The sequence below is a fragment of the Betta splendens genome, chromosome 13 (genome assembly GCF_900634795.4).
Source record: "Betta splendens chromosome 13, fBetSpl5.4, whole genome shotgun sequence".
Classification (NCBI taxonomy): Eukaryota; Metazoa; Chordata; class Actinopteri; order Anabantiformes; family Osphronemidae; genus Betta; species Betta splendens.
Genome location: NC_040893.2, coordinates 9,695,084 through 9,714,475, shown reverse-complemented (window position 1 = coordinate 9,714,475; position 19,392 = coordinate 9,695,084). Strand labels below are relative to the sequence as shown.

Genomic DNA, 19,392 nt, shown 5'->3' with positions numbered 1-19,392 from the left:
GTACTGTTAGAATAAGCAGAATAAATGATTTATATCACATGACAAACAAAAGGTAATAAAAATTGTGATCTTTATTTAAACCCACATTACAATGTCACAGGACATTAACAACATAGTGAGAGGGCATGGAAATTTTACTTTCATTTTTCAATTCCCAAGAGGAAGTATGTACTTCCCCTTCAGAAGCCATGTCAATTACCATGTGCTACTACACTTTACTAAAATAAGCATTACTGAAAGAGACAAACCAAACATCTGTAGAAAATACAAAAAAAAAACAGCAAATTCCTTAAAATGTCCTAACGCCTTTACATAAAGAAGTTCCAGACATCGCAATTTCTATTGTTTAATAGAAATATCAGAAGGGCTGTGGGACTGGCTCCATGCGATTCTGACAGAGCTATCTACAAAATGGTAGGAGGAGAACACTGGCTCTCAAGCGAACATGTCCTCACGGTCGGCGTTGTAGATCTCACCCTCCTGCAGTGAGGCAAAGTTTAAGAAGTGCGAGGGGCGGTGGACTTCATGGTAGAACTCCTTGGGGTTGGCCAGCTGCAGGTCATACTTCATGTTGGGATCGTGGCGCACACCTGAAACACAAAAAGAAATTAACAGTTAACTCCATATACAAGCCTTTGAGTGTTGTGGGGTCAGTGGCTTGTGCATTATAATACGGATGACCCTATGGCTAGACTGAGGAATGGAAGATTCAATCTGACATGAGGACAGAGCAGAAATGTTGATGTGTGCCACCGAATCCTGCCACAGGACTATTACACATTTACTAAAATACTCCAACTACTAAAAGTCAACTTATAGAAGATTAGTGGCTACTGACCCATGAAGTTGTAGTTCCAGGAGACTTGTCCCGGCACCATGAAGAAGCCGAGGAAGCGGTCAGAGAGCAGCATCTGCACTCTTTCATAGTGGGATGGCAGGTAACCTTTGGGGTTGTTGCCCTTGTCCGTGTTCTGCCGACCCCACTCGTAGCCGCTGGGTGTCAGCTTGTAGGCCGTGAGTGTGCACGAGCCGGGGGTGAAGCTGAAGACGACAGTTGAGTTGTTAAGTGTGTCCGAGTGACATCCATTTGTTGCTAAAACTCTCGACATTGGTATTGTGTGTATTAGGTTTACAAACGTTAACTACTTAAGAGTTGCATGCAAAAAAGGAGCTTTAAAAATGAAACCTTACCTGCAAGTGATGATGATGGTCTTTTCTCCATCCCAAGAGGGGTTGTCGGCCATGATCTTGGCGTGGGTGGTGACGTCCTGTGGGGACAGCTGGGGCGACTCATTAGGTTGTGTGTGGATCCAGCCGAGAGGCTCCATTTCCTGTAGGAACAAAGACATTTTAAATTGTCTGAACATCAAAATGCACTAAACAACAAATACAACTAACAAACATTCATAAAATAAAAAAAATTAAAAAACAAACAAACAAAATACTCAAAACTTCTATCTAAAACTACCGGCCTTACCTTAAGGTATTCGTGTCCAGGCAGCTGGTTGGGCAGGTGGACAGTCTGGTGCGTTCCCCACTGTGGCACCATGACGATGCAACGAATCTCCTTCACCTGAGGGTTGTCTGGTGGACTGGTGCCGTACAGGTAACCTGCAATCTGGAACACCACAGTTCCCCATCAGTATCACACATGCTCAGGTGTTTTCAGTTACGGTGTGATGAATCCCCCACACACCTGTGCTCTCAGATCTGAGATGCAGATGAACTTCTTCAGGACATTCTTGGGCAGGATGTATGTGTACCCAGTTTCCTTGATGTCATCAGATGACACATAGATGTGGTTGGTTCGAAGATGGAGGTTGGCTGCAGATATTGCCCTGAAATTACAGGAAGGGACATTAAATTTACTTCATCTTTTCATTATGGCTGCAGTGAATCTGTAACCCTTAAAGTTTAGGAATGCATGAAAATAAAGTGAACTCCAGGTACCTGACTCGCCACTCAGTCTTGGAGGAGAAGGTCTGTGTCTCATAGTTGGACGTGGTGGAGGTGATGATCTCGTCCCCGTGTTTGTTGACTGTGCGGGTCTGTGTGGCCGTCAGCTGTGACTGTTCTTTGGTCTGCTTCTCAATCTCAGCGATTTGCTGACGCTGTTGTGATGGGGCTGAGATCTCCATACCCAGGATAATGTCACGAATCTCAGACTGTGTCAGTGACGCTACGTTTACACTGGAGGGAGAGAGACGTAAAGTTGACTATAAAAAGCGGGTCAGTTTTAATTCTGCTCAACTGAGAAATCTGGGACTGTGACTAGATATTAACAAGAACACATTTACATTCTGACACATTATTCCCAAACTCACTTGTTCTTTTTGCCATAATCAGCCAGAATGAGGTCCTTGAGTTGCACTTCCACCTTGATCCACTCCTCATCAGTGAGGGTGGGCCAGATGTGATGGGGCTCAGTGATAGTTGTCTTATCAGGTTTCAGGATCACTTTGGCCCTGTCGTTGTTGACATGAAGTGCCCTGAGGATCAGGATGAGTCGGGAGAAGGCCTAGAAAGAGGGCGGATAAACCAACAACTATTCACACAGAGGAATAAGATGGTGAATCCAACTATTTCACTTTAGATATACTACCGTCACTTCCCTCTCCCTAGTATTTGTGTTTAACAGGTCGACACATTTCTAACAGCAGAGGAAGAGCTGTGAATTAGTAAAACTTACTGTGTAAGATGAGATGGTCTTAAGCCAGTCATCATAGAGGTTGAACAGCACCATCTGAGGCTCTGTAGCCTTCAGGATCAGGTCTCCAAACTTCTCCACTTTCAGACAGGCCTGGAAAGGCAGCTGCAACTCAGAGCCTTTGATCACAATGTTGGGGAAGTCAAGCAAGTGGACCTGCAAGGATAAAAATGCATTGATTAGAAGAAACAACACATAAAGTTGAGATTTAAAAAGAAACTAAGAACTTCTTAATGACCAGAAATGATTTTAAAATATATGCACGGCGCACCTCCAGAGGGTCCAGCATGCCTTTCCTGGTCACAATGATCTGTTTTGGCTGTTCTTCCACGGGGAGGGAGCGAATCAAAGCAGCCACTTCTTCAGCTGTCTTCCACTTGGCCAGCTGTTGAGATGAGACAGCCATTGTCACATAGGAAGGAACTAATTTTCATGAAGTATATTTTTTGTGGTCTTTCTGAAAGGCTAATATTCTGGGTAATTGGTAGACAATTAGCGTACCTGTCCCAGACGTTTCTGTCCAGCCCACACAGATGTGTGAATGATCTTGAGGAAGAGCTGACCAGTCCTGGGGTTGAAGATGAAAATAGCTCCATTGATTGGCTTCGTGGTCAAGTTACCCTCAAACGTCTGTTGAAAGAAGAATACACATGATTATGTTGAGCATGACACTGTTTGTTTTGGAACAAACTACATGCACTTCTCTCCTCACCTTGTGGATGGTGACTCTGTACACATTGGTGTCATCGACAAACCAGATGATCTGGTTAGAGAAGAGTTCACCATAGTTCTGTGAGGACAGGTAGGGCTCAGTCGGCTCTGAGGAGTACAGCTGGAGACCTTTACGAATGCGCTCCCTCAGCACATACAGGGCAGGGTTGGCTTTCATGATCTTCGCCATGGCCTGCTGTATCAGAGGTTTACTCCCCGGGAACCAGTTACCATAAGCACTAAAAAAAAAAAAACACACGTAAAAGGTAAGAATTAACTGAATTACTTATTGGATTCCTAAAGCACACAAAAAACAAGTTCCTTTGTGTACTGATACTAACCTGTGAAGGTTATAAGCCAGGTCAATGGCAATGAGCACCCCGGTGGGGGATGGGTAGATACTCATGTTGTCAGTTGTGTAGTCCAGGAACTTGGCCCTGGCGTAGCGCTCAATGTCATGTGAGTCGTAGTCACCCCAGCGGAGCTGAATGTCAATCCAGTACTTCTGTGTTGTGGTGCTGTCCATCACGTCTCTGTAAGAACATTTTAATATACATGATCTGATCTTTGAGCTGGATTCAATAATTATGGCTCCAAAAAAAGAAACTCATACTTTGAGTCAGCAAGCAGAGACGGCCGAGAGACGTTCCACTTGTAGGACGCAAAAAGGAGGATGTCTGCACAGGATGAGTTCATCTTGTATGACTTTCTGGGGTGAATGGTCTCCTTCTGCACTGTCTCAATCTCTAGGGCATCCAGCTCCTGGTCAAACACCTGGAAGCAACAGCAACAAAGTAGTGAGTAAAAGAAAATAAACAGAAGATTGTTATAGGTCTGCTGTGGTGTTAGTTGAAAATCAAGTCTGTTGTGTAAAAACCTACCTGACAGAGATCCATGACAATGCTCTCGTGAATCTTCTGCCACAAGTGAGCCCTGAAGATCTGAATGAGGGAGATCTTCAAAGTGGGAATCTTGCCATGCATGAAGATTCCTGTCAGATCAAGCTGTACCTGGAAACCCACATACACCTAAAGAACAACACAAAAAATATAACTATAAGGTGAACTATAAATGAAGATTGAAGAGATAGTTTCATGGCTGCAGGTTGTACTAACATTGGCTCTGTTGATGGTGGGCGACCACCAAAGGGTGAAACGTCTGTTGGGGATTTGGTTCAGACCAGACCTCTGGGCATTTGTCAGCTTCTTCCATTTCATGGACTCCTCAAATCCACTGGCTTTCTCCCTGAAGCCCAAACACACAAATCGATTAACATCTTACCATTTAATGACAGCTTTATTTGACCAAAATACAAGACTGTTAGGCCAAAACAGTCTTACCAAAAGAGACCCTCCCAGGTGGGAAAATAAGTGCCTTTGAAGAGTGTATGTTCCAGAATGCCCTCCACTCCACCCAGAGCTTGGATCATGTCTGTGCGGTAGTTGTTCAGGTTCCACAGTTTGCCATCGTGCCTCTGATGGGTCCACCAGAACGGGTTCTGCTTCAGCACCTGCACACAGATGAGACAGAGCCTATTATGTTGGACATCACATCTTTTACTAAATGTGAGAGATCTTAGATTATTTAGGTTAGGTAAATTTATCAACATTTGTGTGATAGTATCAGGCAAACATGATTGTTTTCTTTGGTCCCCAACTCAGGTCAGCAGGTGACTTCTTCCTACCTGGTACTGTTTGAAATCAGTCCTGACTCTCCAGCCTTTGTCATAAGCCAATGTGTGTCTGTCTTTCTGGAACAATGTGTTGATACGAGGGATTCCTCTGTCCCAAGAGTCTTCCAAATCCTCCAGGGTGAGACGTCTAAAAACACAGATGACAACCGGTCATTGTCTGGTTGGCGCTTTTATTATATCTTCACCAAAAACAGCATCCAATAAACCATTGGATACAGATGTGTCCATCAAAAGTAACATCAGCCAGGAATTACCTGTTCTGAGCGATGGCCTCCTGTCTCTTGAGAGCATACTCAGCCCAGACCCTCTGAGAGTCAATGAACTCACTCTCCCATGGCTGAATGTAACGATACAGGTTAGGAATCAGCTGGTCCTCCTCATGACTCATTCCAGACCTGAAGTGGGTGATGCCCACATCTGTCTGCTTGGACCACCTAAGACAAAAAGGAAATGCATCAAAGAAAACTGTCCAATCACAAAAATACTAGTTAATTGTGATGGAAACCAAACACATTTGTGTCAAACTTACCGCAGATCTGACTGTGGAATGAGTACATGGCCCATGGACAACATACCAAGACCACCTAACTCTTTGGGGGTGTAGAAGACTACTGGGGGGAAACGGCTAGGCATTTTGGAGTTCAGGCCAATCTTGATACGTGTCTGGATTTTGTTCTCGCACTTCACCAGCAGGTCCAGGAGCTCCTGGGTATTGACCACAGCCTCACGGAAGTATGTCATCAAGCCAATGAGAGCAGTGTTCCATTTGTTCACAATCTGGAGGTAAAGAGAAGAAGGTGAAACATTCAGACAAAGTACCACCTTTGGATTTTAGATGAACATTTTGTGATAAAGCAGTGTTCTGACCTTGGTGAAAGTGGTGGACCCTGATGCCATCAGAATCTGACGCACTCTGTTGTGGAAACGCTGCATCGACTCATCATCCACACGAAGGAAACACTGTGCTGTTCTCTCTTTGGTTACCTACACACAAATAAAATGTTAAACTTTTAAAGTAGCATTTAATTATGAACTAAAAAAAGTCATCTAAAATTTTTCAAAAGGGTAGTGGGCAGCATGTCTATTGCTCATCCTTGACATCAATTTCTCACCTCATTTTGCAGGTTCCACACGCCATCCTTGTGAGTAAACTCCTCATAGCTGGTGCGACACTTGGGAAGAATGCGGCATTCAAACCCACACATGTTGAAGAGCAGGTTGGGGTTGTCTTTACTGTAGACTGACACAAAGCTGTTCTCCCACTGGACTGTGGTCACTGATCTGGGGAGACGGTTCTTGATGTCCCAGAACACAGCACGCCCACTGGTAAATATAAAATAATGGTTATAGTGATTTGTCGCTAATACTCAACATAAGATATGAGATTATAACAATCTATGAGCTGAAACTCACAGGTTGACATCGTGTTTCATGAGTCTCATGCGTGCATCACGGGGCCAGCACTTCTTGTTGTTGTAACCCACAATGTTCTCATTGTTGGGGTCTGGGTGCTCTGTGAGATACCGCTGGATCAAGTCCCTGGCCTCATCAGCAGAGAACCTACAAAATCCAAGGCAAGATATTATTCATGTATTTTTTGTCATACAACAATTAAAATGACTTTTTGTAATGCAATCCCACCTGAAGAAAATGTGGATGCGATCAATATAGCGGCAGTACAGTCTAATTGGATGGGCACTCTCTGTGGCCGTGTCTTGGAAACTGAGGAAGTCATTGGGCATCTGAGGTGGGCCAGCCATCTCACTAGCACGGTGCAGGCCCAGCACCAGCAGGTCCATGACCAGGCCATAGTACTGTACAATGAATGAGGCAAACTGGAGGCCCCTGATGATGCCGTAGGAGTTTGTGTGGTTCATGTCCTTCACAGAACAGAAACAATCAATTAGAACACCACTATTAAACCTAATTTCAAAGTTGGACACCCTTCTCTTGTAATGTTTAGCTGCTTTATGCACAGCTAGAAATTACAAGACTCCAAAAAACCTGAAAATCAATCAGATTTAAAATGAATTCATATTTACTTTGTAGTTAATGACTACGTTGTTCTTGGCTGTCATGTAATCAGCGATGTTGTGGTCAACAATGAGACGCAACAGCCTGTTGAGCAATGTCAGATCGATCTTCTCATACATCTTCTCGTAGCGAGACTCCAGCATCACATTGCATTCTCCTTCTGCAGTTTCCCACACATCCTGCAAGTTGTTGATGCCTGAGGAGAAGTAAAATGTCCTGTCAGATGATGGCAAACCCTTTGTTTTGTGTACGTGAAAGAGAACTATTATTTTAAAGGTTTTAATTAAGTATAAATGCACACAACCTAACCTAAGCAATACCATATTACTGGTTGTTTTCCAATGCAAAGAGCCTAAGCAGCACATTGACCTACCTTGACACCACTTGTAGACCAGCAGAGGTGGTGGTTCAGTGTCAGCAGGTTTGATCCAGGGTGGGAACAGGCGTCTCTTGTCTGCCTCATACCACAGGTACTGATCGAGGTAGGCGTCTGTAATTTTCTCAAGCGGCTCAACATCGTACACCGGCACCAGGTGGCTGTACAAGTCCATGAACTCGATACCCACCTGCAAAAGAGGATGTTTCCAATCAAGTATGATGCCCAAAAACTCACTACAACTAAAGAGAGCAGCAGCGGCTCATGTCATGATCCTGACCTCTTTGAAGGCTCTCTGTGTGAGCAGGTGACGTTTTATTCTGGAGAGGGCCTCGTGAGGGTTGTCGTAAGCCTGCTCTATCAGCCCCAGCTCCTCCCTCTGACTCTGGTTCAGACGCGACTTAACACTAGGGAACAAAAACACAAAGCCAACGTTGTGGAAAGTGATCTTCTCATCTTCATAATGATACAAATTCATCATATGTTTACCTGTATGCTTCCTTGAGCCTCTCAAGGGCTAGGATGAGAAGCTTGGTGTCATGTTTGTATGACAGTGGAGGGAATGGGATAGGTGAGAACCGTCGACTCTCCAGCCAGTGCACGGTGGTTGTGTAAATGGCCACGGCCTCTTCAGCTGTGATGTAGGGTCCATCCTGTATACAGCACGTGTTCATCCATAAATTAGGCAAATCTTAAACATGTCACATTATTATTTTTTTTTAAACTAAAAAGTAATATCTGAATAGAGAAAGTCCAACTGCAACTGCAGCCAGTGATAAGATCTCAATTCATTTTATTATTCCTCCAATTCTTACGCACAGGCAAGCAGACCAATGCAAGTGCGCCTTTGTAAGAGGACTTTGTTATAATCAATTTTCTTTCTCTGCCCAAAGCAATAAAAGAAATATGCCAATCATCCTAACAATAAAACTTTTATTTAGTGCAAAAAGACATCATAATGTTGCCTTTACCTTCAGGTAGTTGTGCTGTCTTTCCTGTTCCGCTTTGAGGTACAGACGTGTCAATCTGCCCAGATTCTTTTTGCACACAGTTTTGTCCACTGTTGCTCCACGACGGATTCGCTCCCGGTTATAGTGGGCTGTGTTGGTCCACCAGTCAGCCTTGGCCTTAACATAGCGAAGAATCATGTTCTCAATGGGAGTAGGCAGACCGGGCACCTGAAAAATAAGGGATACAAAGTAATCAGTTTTTGCTTTTATGTGATACCAATGTTTTACACCATCCAGGCCACTCTCAGACACAGTATCATAATGAAGCGCTAATCTTACCTTCCAAGGAATGTTGGCCTTCCAGCACCTCCAGGACTCGCTGAGGTGCTGCAGGATGGTCCTGGCTTTGTTCTGTTTGATACCCTCAGGCATCATATCCAAGATGTCGTGCATCACAGCAGCTCGCAGCTCCAGATCAAAATGGGACTCCACGCGCTGTTTGGTCACCGTCTTGGCTACACCCTTTGAGTGACGCCCTGTAGAGTTCATTAAAAAAAGAAAATGCTGAAACGCAGTTTTTTTTCCAAAATGCTCTTTGGCAGAGTTCGTCATGATATCACTAGTTGCTTGTTAACACAGAAAGCTGTACGTACCCTCAAACTGCCTGGCCAGCAGATTCCCTAACCACCTTTCCAACAGTGGAGTGATGCCCCTCATGAAAAACAGCCACACTCTCCAGCCAGGAGCCCAAAAACCGCAACCTGGACCCTTACCCACAGGGCCCTGGTGAAACACACAAAAAATTATTATAAAAACATAAGATGTTTCTTTTGTTTTTAGCTAAAAATATTTAATACAGATCACCATGTTTACTTACGGTGTTGAAGCGGTAGTAGATGAGATGCTTCAGATCTTTGCACATCCGGATTTGTCTCATCAACTTGTACTTGTACCTATACATGCCAGTCAGCTGCCCCACATGAGCAAAGATGTACTGCAGTCCATCTGCCAACTATGTTACAGAGACCATCAGAAGATATGTCAAATATTCTATTTGTGGTTATCTTTGTCAGAAAGGTTTTTTAAACTGCCCTCCCAAAAGGAAATGTTTGCAGATTAGAAGCAGGATGTTTTCTGCAAAATGATGTTAAACTAACCTGGAAAGCATCAACGTTTCCCAGTCTGTACTGCACATGACTGTCCACAACCAGTTTGCTCAGACGCAGCACCTCTCGGCAAAGATGGAAAGCGTTGCCGAAACGAGACTTCTTTCGCTCCTTTAGGACAGAAAAGAGTAACAAGTACACATTGTTTGAGTTAATGCAACATCGAGTAAATAAGAATTTACAACAATTTAATTCAAGATAGATTCTGGGTGATGCCAGCTTTAAAACTTGTACCTTTGTGGTCAGAGTCTTGACAGGCTTCAAGTTGAAGTTGTAATCCAGATGCAGGTAGTTGAGGTTTTTACGGTGGATCAGCAGATTGAGCATATTGTAGCCCTGTCTGCACACCTGCAGTCCCACTTCCACCCAGTCCAGCTTTGTGGATTGAAAGAACTTTGTGGCCTTGAAGGAACGGAACAGGTATCTGAAAAGAAATGGAAAATCTTTACAGAAAACAACTTCATAATTACCAATAAATTACTTTACTTCTAGGACATGTTAATAACAAATAGGATTCTATTGTCAAACAACACTCACCTCTTTTTTTGAGCCTTGGGTGGTCTGTGTTTGAGAGCATTGAGCACATAATACTTCAACAGCTTCTGGTAGGACACTCGGACCTTCACAGGCTGTCCAGCAGGACAGTGCTCACGATACCTTAAATGGATAAATGTTTATAAAAAATTGCTTTTCATTTAATTTGAGTCAAATTACAGCACAGTAATCATGCTACTTCAAGCACATTCAGTTGCTTTGAGTCTTTTTTATAATTAGCTCACCAGTTCTTGACCAGAGGGATATCAATGGCACGTCTTGTGCGTCCCGATCGCAGGTTGAAAGGTCTGGGTGCCCACAGTAGAGCGATGCCATTGGCTGTATTATCTGTGTAGAGTGGCGTCTCTTTGAGGAAGGGCTCCACATACTCAGGTAGCTCAAACTCCTCATCGTCATCAGGAAGAGGCTCTTGACTCTGAGGGGTTCAAATAATAAGACACAAATTTAGAGGCCTGACAAAAATAAAAGTGTCCTGATCAGTTTAAACTTAATTCCCAGGACAGCCTGTCAACTAAAAGTGATGTCTGAATGATAAGCTTCCAACTGCATCTGCAGGCAGAAATAAATTAAAGAGCCACCATTCATTTTACTATTCCTCCAGTTCTTACGCACAGGCAAGCAGACCAATGCAAGTGCGCCTTTGTAAGAGGACATTATTCAAAACTTTGCTTTAGTTAATTGTGAAGCAATTATATTTAGCTTCTGTCATAAAACAAAAATGGTCACACTTACCTTGACAGAATGTCTGTGAGAAATAGGATTGATCAACGGGTCAAAATAGAATGCGGGAAGGTCTGGATCCTCAGTCTTGATAAACACAACGTTTGGTGTGTGGTACCTGCAGAGGCAACGTCATTTTTAACACTTCCTGTTGGTCAGTAGTAATGAAACTTTGAGAAAAACAAAAAGTATTGATTATGCTGCAATAGCTAAAGAAGGTTTAGCTGCAGTAAACATGTTTCACATTTAAAACAGATGTAAGGATCAAGACGAATTCCATTCTCACCAGGTGAGATGGACGTGGTGTGGCAAGTTGTTGTACAGGTAGGGGAAGGCGATTTTGTACTCTGTCCTGATGGGCTGTCGAATGATGATTTTGTTGATATCATTAAACTCATTCCAGTCTTCATCCCTGCAGGAAAAAGAAAAAATTAGCTATAAGAAAATCTGACATATTTTTAAAAAAAAAAACACTTTTCAGGATGAAACTTAAAAACTATTTGAACAAAAGAAACAAATTCTATGTCCACAGAAAAATCAACAGCGTTTGCATGGCAGAGAGAGCTTACTGGAGGTTGATGTCTCTGACCAGTGGCTCAAATTTTGGTCCTCCAGGAACAGCCATATTTAAGGCCTTGGAAGTAAAAAAGGCCTTGAGGTCAAACAGGTAGAAGTAGTTGAAATCCACCAGGTCTGTCATCAGCTGATTGGCCAGACGGTATAGCGTGGACATCATGGGCAGTGTGAATTGCCAGCGACGATAGGTGGTGCCATTCACATACCTAAAAAGAGCATAAATGAATAGATGTGACCACTACATTATCAGGTGAATATGTAACAGTCTTCCTTTAACAGACTAAATTAACAACTTACTTGGTAGTGTCTTTTAGGGGCTGGTGCTCATAGAACCACTCCACAACTGGGCCATCCTCTTCATTGTCCAGTTCCATTTGAATGGCCTCCAGTGGTTCCACATCAAGAATGTTGTCAGCATAGTCCAGTGGAGGCTCCTCATCATCAAATGGGGGAAAGCGCATACGCTTGAAGTGTCGACGATCACGCTTTTCACGACGCATCATGATCCACATGGTGCTTTGAGAGACACAAAACAAGGAAAAACATACATTAGAAATGTTTTACAAAATATCTGCATTTTTTAACTCAAATGTGTTTGTCTTGATCACCAATGTAAAGTGCACTACATTTTCTTTCTTTTCTTACCCCCACTGGGATATGTAGACTGGTTCTATGACCCAAGGGATTTCATTTACAAAAGAAATGGCTCCAGTGATGTGGTAGAGGACAGGCACATCTCTTATCTGCTCCCAGGGCATAGGCATGTTCTCCAGTAGTTTCAGCACTGCATGTGGCATGTATTTGAGGGCACTATTCAACAAGACAAAAGACAGAGGGTGAGCTATAGTAGTGCTGAAGGAACATTCCAACCATAAAATCATATAAACAAAGTAAAAATTTGTTTTACAGGCAAAAATGGGCATTAAGTTCATGTAATTTGTTTTACATGTGCAATCACAGTGAGAACATGAGCATCAATCGATTTAGGACTGCATTGATCTTATTCATTCATTCATTTATATTACCCGAGGTAGACCCGCTTGTCATGACGAAACTTTCTGTTGGTCATGTCTCCATGGTCCCTGATAATCTTGCGGACATGCTCAGGTGGCATGTCTTCCTTCTGAGCATCAACAAAGCCGAACTTCCTCTTCTCCGAGTATCGCTTTGCCTGCAGTTGCTGCCATTTTCGTGCTGTAGAGTTGGAGGACATTTAACAAATGATCAGAAAACTGCTCATGTTCATTACACACTGTGCATGTGGTGAACTTAACGAAACATACCTTTCTCTTGCAGCTTCTCCTCAGACATGTAGTCTGGAACTACTGCAGGAGGGGGCACACCTGGTGGCATACTTGGTGGCATCCCCGCAGGGGGAACTCTGTAAGGGAAGGTAGCCGCCATGGCGAATCACCACTGAGAAGGAAAAACAGCAAAGCGTTACAATAAACACGTAAAAGCATTGGATGTAAACAATTTGTATGTCTGCATGTTATCTGCATGCTAATTGGAGCTTTGATTCGAAAAGGAAAAACATCTGTGCCAAAACCAACAGTTCCCGTACCAGCAGAACGAAACAATCTTAAGTTTAAATACACACATCAAGAGTAAATACACACATCAAGTCTAAGTTAAATGAAATGCATTTTGTTGGCCTGTCCAGTACAGATACATTAACACAATAAAAATAGGATATTAACCAACGTGATTTAAATTTTGCTATAAGCACAGCTGACTAGCTAATCGATAGCTCTACAACATGGCTTCCTGAAAGCGCCTCCTGTGTCGGTGATTATACCTCCATTGGCGTTACGCTATTATTCGTTTGGAAACTTTTTTTCAATGAGAAGTTCGAATATTTGCTTATTTACAACAAGTCGCCGATCAGTTTTGGAAGTTATTGTTAGCCAATGTTAGTAGTTATTGATCGGGCCCTGCATGCACGAAGCTGCGTGCTAAACCATTAGCACGGCTAACGACGACTGTTAAGTCAAAGACAACAATGCATTGAGCACCACGTACCTCGCTACCTTCACTTCCAGGCTGTTAGTAGACGTTCAATTCGATCTTGCCTCACACACAAGCAGTTACAGCATTTCTCCTTCAAAGCTACTTTGTCCTGTTTCCTCAACTCCGCGCTGCGTGGATTTGTGTTAAAGAAACTTCATCACGCACGACGGGAATACGGCGGACACACGATGAACGCAGTTCAGTGGAAATCACAAAACACAAATACGCCGGAAGAGGTTTGTTCGTATTACTAACCGTCCACGCCGTACGTCGAAAACTACGCAAGCGTTGAATGAGCGCAATTTTGCAAATACCCGGATACTAAAATTTCCGGCACAGCACTGCCCCCTGCAGTGCTGGAGTATCAGCAGAGCAAAGCAAACGTCCATCCATTCATTTTCACCAGAATTATTGTATTTATCTATTCACCTAGAGATCAATTAGTATTTCTACTTTTATTACTTTCTAGTTCAAAGTAAATGTTCACTTTTCCAGTGCACCTTGTTACATTGCATTGCTATTACTAACACGTATGTACAGTATGTGTATCACTATGTCATTCTAATTTTGTCCATCAATTCAGCCTCAGGAGAGAGTTAACCATTGGTGTGTATAGTTTAACTTTATATACGTTTTAATAGTTTGATTTCTCCACCAAATTAAAAGCTTGGAAAACAAGAAAACGACTAGTTTTTTCGTTTTCTGTTGTACTCCCAAAACGAGGGGAAAACAGCTATTTTTGTTACAACCAACTAATAGCTGCTTTTGTACTATGATGGGTAAAATGGGTGAAGCAGCTTTCAGAACAGAAAGTGTTTATGAACTTCTGGTCCTGTTGTGAAACCACTGAAAAAGTGAGTGTAACCTGTTACAATATGATTCTACTGTACTTAGTGGAAGCTGTGGTCCTGACTACTTTCCTGCTGTAGCAGCAGACCCAAACAACAAACGCATTAGCAGCTCCACCAGTTCAATAACTGGCAGACCTTCATAAACATAGGTCTGCACATTACACTATACATATAAGTTCATGGCAACCATCTGATGAGCTGGGAGACACAGATGTTCAGGTGGGCGAACAGCTTGAAACATAGACTGTCAAGAGTTTTGCTGACATATGTAAAGCTCAAGGCAACAGATGAACAACCATGACTAGTCTGTAACAGTTGGGTCTGTGTTGTGCTGTTAGTGAATGTGAGAGAATTATGATCCAGTTAAACACCAGGCTCCGTGCTGTTCATATACACAAAAAATTATGATGAAACATTGAAAATGAGGGTTTTAACATATCTGTTCATCAAAGGTTTGATTGATTGATGCACACGTCACCATAAACACTTTCACTCATGCCTAGTTGGGCCCACCTCTCTGTCAATCACACCAGCAGAGGAAAAACTATTAAAAATGAAGACTACTGCACTGTATGTGGTGTCAGAGTCCAACAGATATTACAGTGTTAAAAAACACGTCAAAGGAAACAAAACACAAAGTTCGTCAGACAGAGAGGTATTAATATTCCTCAACTGGGGCTCTAGTTCATCAAGCGAAAGTGCCTGTTGTGCATTTAGTGTGCGTTTAGTTGGCCGGCTGAGTCGGTGAGCAGCATTACTTAAACGTCTGGCAGTAATCTGCCAAATCCCTCTGCTCAGGGAGAACTTTACAACTTATCCGTGTGTCCTTTCAGACACAGTGGGACCGGGACTAGTTTTTGTTTGCTAGGACCCTGCAGTTTGTACTGTATCAGACATAATTTATTCATTACTTCACGTTGAACTGCCCTTGCATGTTTGGTGTAAAGCCTTTTGGACTCAAAGCAAATATTTATATTTCCTTCCTTATTTATTCTGTTCCTTTTCTATTCCCAGTTTCATTATTGTCTTTAAATACTACCATCTTTAAGTAAAACCTCTTTGAAGCATAGAGAACAATGTCTGTTTGGAACATATTGATTATTACTAGATTACCGTTGGGTGCAGTGACACGTCCAGTTGATCAGGTTTAACAAGAAAAGGTGGAACGAGGAAGCACCTTAAACATTTCTAAAGGGTGGAGCAGAATGTCTACCTGTCACAAGCAACTCTGTCCTTCAGCAGAACAACACATGAAGACATGGTCAAATTATCATTTCTGCTGCTTCTTGTGTGTTGTGTTTCATCAGGTAAGGTCACATGTTACGTCTTTATTTTGCTCCTTTGTAGCTGGTGTTTATATCAACTTGCCATGATGTGTTTAGGAGTTATATTCAAACTTTGTTTTTTTTTTTACAGTGAAACACTCCCTGAAGTATTTACTCACTTTAACTACCGGCATCAGAGACTTCCCAGAGCTGGAAGGGGCTTTGGTGATTGATGACCTTCAGGCGACTTACTGCTACAGTGACAGACGGCTGGTAGTCAGTCACGATGCATGGAAAAAACTGATTGATGAATACAAGCTGCATGATCAGATTACTCGTCAGTGTTTTGAGGTCCTGCCTAGACTCTACAGAACCAGGCTTTATAATATCATGGAGCACTTTAACCAAAGCGGAGGTGGGTAAAAAATGAACTTGTGGTTGTTATATATATATATATAAAGATACTGTTGCTCACCTACATGTATTTAATTCTATGCCATATGCTTTTAACTGTGGTTTAATTCATTGCCTCAGTCCACTGTTGTCTATAGTGTTGTGTTGTCTGTTTTGTTTCCTTGATTGAATTAAAGGCTTGTATGATCTGTCTTGTTTTTAGCAACACTGTCTACCTTCTTTCAGTTTTGTTTGTCTTGTGAGTCATGCATTTGGTTTCTCCCTCTCAGTTTGTTACTCTGGCCCAGTAAGATGTGCTAGTTCAGAGTAGTCGACCTCTTGATTTTGCTGTGTTTAGTGTGTGAATTTTTAAGATATTTTCACATCACATTGGCAAACTTCACAAGCAAAGTTTGCTGGTGTTTGTGATTCCAAATTCTTTCTCTTAGGTGTTCACACTTTACAAGTGGTACGTGGCTGTAACTGGGATGAAGAAACTGGGGAGACTAATGGTTATATGATCTGTGGTTATGACGGAGAAGACTTGATGCAGTTGGACCTGAAGACACAGACATGGATCCCTCTGAAACCAGACATTACCTCCATCAAACAGACATGGGATGCTGACAGATCTTCAAATCTAGAGCGTGTGGACTTCATCACCCAAATCTATCCTCTGTGGCTGAAGTCATATTTGGGTTATAAGAACAACTCCCTCCTGAGAACAGGTAGGGTCACATGTAGGTCCCAATGTAGTTTTGTAGACTCTCAATTAGCATTGTTTTGTGACTTTTCTGGTTATTTATCACTTTAATAAAGTCAAAATGAGCAGAAGTAATTGAGCAAGTTGGTGCATGATGTTCATAGTGTTCTCATGCTTAGAGCAAATTTACATCAGTGAAACAAATCTTTTTTTAGCTTGTATTCAACGATGCCAAACATTCACCCCTTTTCCTTCTCGTCTCTAAGTTTGCATCTCTCTTCTTGTCTCCCAGTTTCCCCTTCAGTGTCTCTGCTCCAGAAGTCTCCCTCCTCTCCAGTCAGCTGCTTTGCTACGGGTTTCTACCCAGACACGGCCGACATGTTCTGGTTGAGAAATGGAGAACAGATGCATGAGGACGTGGACCGTGGAGAGATCCTCCCCAACCCTGATGGAACCTTCCAGATGAGGGTTGACCTCTACCTTTCATCAGTGAAAGCTAAAGACTGGAGCAGGTACGACTGTGTGTTTAAACTCTCTGGAGTGAAGGACAACGTCATCACCAAACTGGACCGAGCTATGATCAGAACCAATGAAGGTGAGTGGCACAGCTGAACACAGACATGTGAAATGTGATTTAATGTCTGCTCACTATTTCTTCTCTGATATTTTCACAACCTCGTTTCAAAATCATTCTTAACATTAAATATATTATTATTATATTATTAAATGAAAATTGATGTTTTCGTGTACCTGCTAATGCTCTGATTCAAACACTCTTACACTTATTTACACAAACACACTAAACTTCAGCTGAATCTAACAATGCCTCATTTTCTAAACCTCCTTTACAAGGCGGCAACAGGCAGTTCCCCCATCTGACCTGCGGGGGGCGCTCTTAGTTACTCATCTTTCATCTTAGTTATTCACCTTTGTTTTAATCTCCTGTTTCGTTTCCCTGGACTAATCATTAAATCACACTAGATTTAGGGACTCCTCCACTTCCCTAGTTCTTTAAACTTTGCCATGACCTCTTCTTCTTTGACTCTGCCTCTGATTCACTTATTGTTTAGTTTGTTTTCCACTTGTCATCTTTGCTTTTTTTGTTTATGCCTTAATCTAGTGTAATTCTTTTACTAGGGGCTGAGATCTCGATCTTTAAAGAAGACCGTAGTTTTTCCATTTTACGTTCAGATGTTCACAAAACGTCCACGCTTGCCTCTGCTTCTCCAGATTGATTCTATCAAAATTCATCAAACAAAAGGAGGCCATTAAATGTGCTCAAACTTGTTCACAGGTTCTTCAGAGATGTCTAAGTTTGTAGTTGTTGGATTGGTTTTTCTGGCAATGGCAGCAGGGATCATTGGAGCCGGTATCTCTAGATGCCACAAAAAGAAGAAAAAGAAGTGAGTCTCTCTCTCTCTCTATCTCTTTATCCATCTATCCATCCATATATATGGACTGAATAAATAAATAAATAAATAAATTATATATATATATATATATATATATATATATATATATATATATATATATATATATATATATATATATATATATACACTTTCGCAGGTTGTGTTGTTGGTCAGTGTCAAAACACTGTATATCTATACCTATAATGAAATTTGCCGTGGCTGTACATGTACAATAGTTGAACAGACGAGTCACAAAAATGGATTCACTTAATGCTTTATCTATATATATATATATATATATATATATAGATATATATATATATATATATATATATATATATATATATATATATATATATATATATATATATATATATATATATATATATATATATATATATATATCTATATATATATATATATATATATATATATATATATATATATATATATATGTTTCATTTTTATATGTTTTATTCCCAACAGCACCAGAATCCCAACAGAACTAGAATCATGGATGGATGGAAGATGATCGCAGAGGAGGAAACGCTAGTCTGGGCATTATGAAAGAATAGATACTTACTCAAATATTGCCAAACCCTCTGAAGCTCAGACACACACTCTGTAGCTCCACATGGACACATCAGCCATTCACCTGAGGAGCTGCATCAGGACTGTGATCTACAGGTCTGTAATGACTGTAACGCATCCAACAGGAGTCAAGTCTCTGTCTCTGAGCCAGTATGTGAAGCTGCTGAACTAAAGTCTGTTACTGATAGAGAAGCAGAAGCTCTGAGAATAATAGCTGATACCCATCGTCACGGAGCAGTGGACGAGGGTCCACTTTAAGGAGTGATGTGATTCACAGCTTTTATCATAAAATAAATAGAACTCAGTCTGTTGTCGGTTTGATATGATACGTTGGTGTCATAACATACAGGTGACGAACACTGTTTGGAGGCCGACCCCCAAAGTCATGGAGACAGTGGTGCTAGTTAATGTTTACACCTTAGTGAAAACTGCCTGTATCCTGTTCAAAGAAGATGAAAGTTGTAAAGCAACAATGTGAGAAATGACCTTAAGGTCTAAAACAAGTGCTGAGTGTTTGTACAGTAATGGCTGACAGCAGGTCTGTAATAAACTGGTTTGATCAGAGCAGTGGTTTGTTTTGTTGCTTCCATTTCCAGCTGTAAAATCACTAAACAAACCTAAAACCATGAGTCTGATTCTTTCAGTCTTGAATACCTACTGTTTTTGATTCTGTAAGGAA

General features: G+C 41.8%; 2 protein-coding genes across 3 annotated transcripts; one reads left to right on the top strand and one right to left on the bottom strand.

Annotated features, from left to right (window-relative positions):
- Window positions 1–53: 53 nt before the first annotated feature.
- Window positions 54–13,699, bottom strand: prpf8 (pre-mRNA processing factor 8). Its single transcript, XM_029170498.3, has 43 exons — window positions 13,511–13,699; window positions 12,772–12,904; window positions 12,514–12,682; window positions 12,134–12,298; window positions 11,786–12,004; window positions 11,482–11,694; window positions 11,199–11,324; window positions 10,925–11,030; window positions 10,417–10,607; window positions 10,175–10,294; window positions 9,872–10,061; window positions 9,629–9,748; window positions 9,349–9,483; window positions 9,125–9,254; window positions 8,811–9,007; window positions 8,493–8,699; window positions 8,011–8,174; window positions 7,802–7,928; window positions 7,519–7,711; window positions 7,154–7,341; window positions 6,753–6,991; window positions 6,525–6,671; window positions 6,224–6,434; window positions 5,979–6,095; window positions 5,641–5,888; window positions 5,366–5,545; window positions 5,103–5,238; window positions 4,759–4,928; window positions 4,534–4,663; window positions 4,300–4,446; window positions 4,032–4,192; window positions 3,760–3,951; window positions 3,420–3,657; window positions 3,209–3,337; window positions 2,979–3,092; window positions 2,690–2,863; window positions 2,325–2,518; window positions 1,951–2,190; window positions 1,697–1,838; window positions 1,478–1,618; window positions 1,192–1,331; window positions 839–1,041; window positions 54–590 (listed from the first exon to the last, which is right to left on the bottom strand). The coding sequence occupies exons 2-43, from the start codon at window positions 12,890–12,892 to the stop codon at window positions 436–438; spliced, it is 7,029 nt and encodes a 2,342-aa protein (XP_029026331.1). The 5' UTR covers window positions 12,893–12,904; window positions 13,511–13,699; the 3' UTR covers window positions 54–435.
- Window positions 13,700–15,516: 1,817 nt separating this feature from the next.
- On the top strand, window positions 15,517–19,277 carry LOC114867657 (major histocompatibility complex class I-related gene protein-like). Of its 2 annotated transcripts, none has more exons than XM_055514301.1 (6): window positions 15,517–15,656; window positions 15,766–16,029; window positions 16,550–16,735; window positions 17,003–17,305; window positions 18,005–18,113; window positions 18,609–19,277. In XM_055514301.1, exons 1-6 carry the CDS (start codon window positions 15,608–15,610, stop codon window positions 18,652–18,654), a joined length of 957 nt encoding a protein of 318 aa, XP_055370276.1. In that variant the 5' UTR covers window positions 15,517–15,607; the 3' UTR covers window positions 18,655–19,277. The 2 variants fall into 2 exon arrangements, with proteins under 2 accessions (XP_055370276.1, XP_029026344.1); XM_029170511.3 differs by having other exon boundaries at window positions 16,457–16,735.
- Window positions 19,278–19,392: the final 115 nt, after the last annotated feature.

What these genes read in the sequence shown, in the direction of transcription:
- prpf8 (XM_029170498.3), bottom strand. Translation starts at nt 12,892, where the DNA reads ATGGCGGCTACCTTCCCTTACAGAGTTCCCCCTGCGGGGATGCCACCA. An exon ending in ATCCCTCTGGTCAAGAACTG is followed by an intron (nt 10,295 to 10,416) that starts GTGAGCTAATTA and finishes TATCCATTTAAG; the next exon opens with GTATCGTGAGCACTGTCCTG. An exon ending in GCTGGCCAGGCAGTTTGAGG is followed by an intron (nt 9,008 to 9,124) that starts GTACGTACAGCT and finishes TGAACTCTACAG; the next exon opens with GGCGTCACTCAAAGGGTGTA.
- LOC114867657 (XM_029170511.3), top strand. Translation starts at nt 15,608, where the DNA reads ATGGTCAAATTATCATTTCTGCTGCTTCTTGTGTGTTGTGTTTCATCA. An exon ending in TGTGTGTTGTGTTTCATCAG is followed by an intron (nt 15,657 to 15,765) that starts GTAAGGTCACAT and finishes TTTTTTTTACAG; the next exon opens with TGAAACACTCCCTGAAGTAT. An exon ending in CAACTCCCTCCTGAGAACAG is followed by an intron (nt 16,736 to 17,002) that starts GTAGGGTCACAT and finishes CTTGTCTCCCAG; the next exon opens with TTTCCCCTTCAGTGTCTCTG.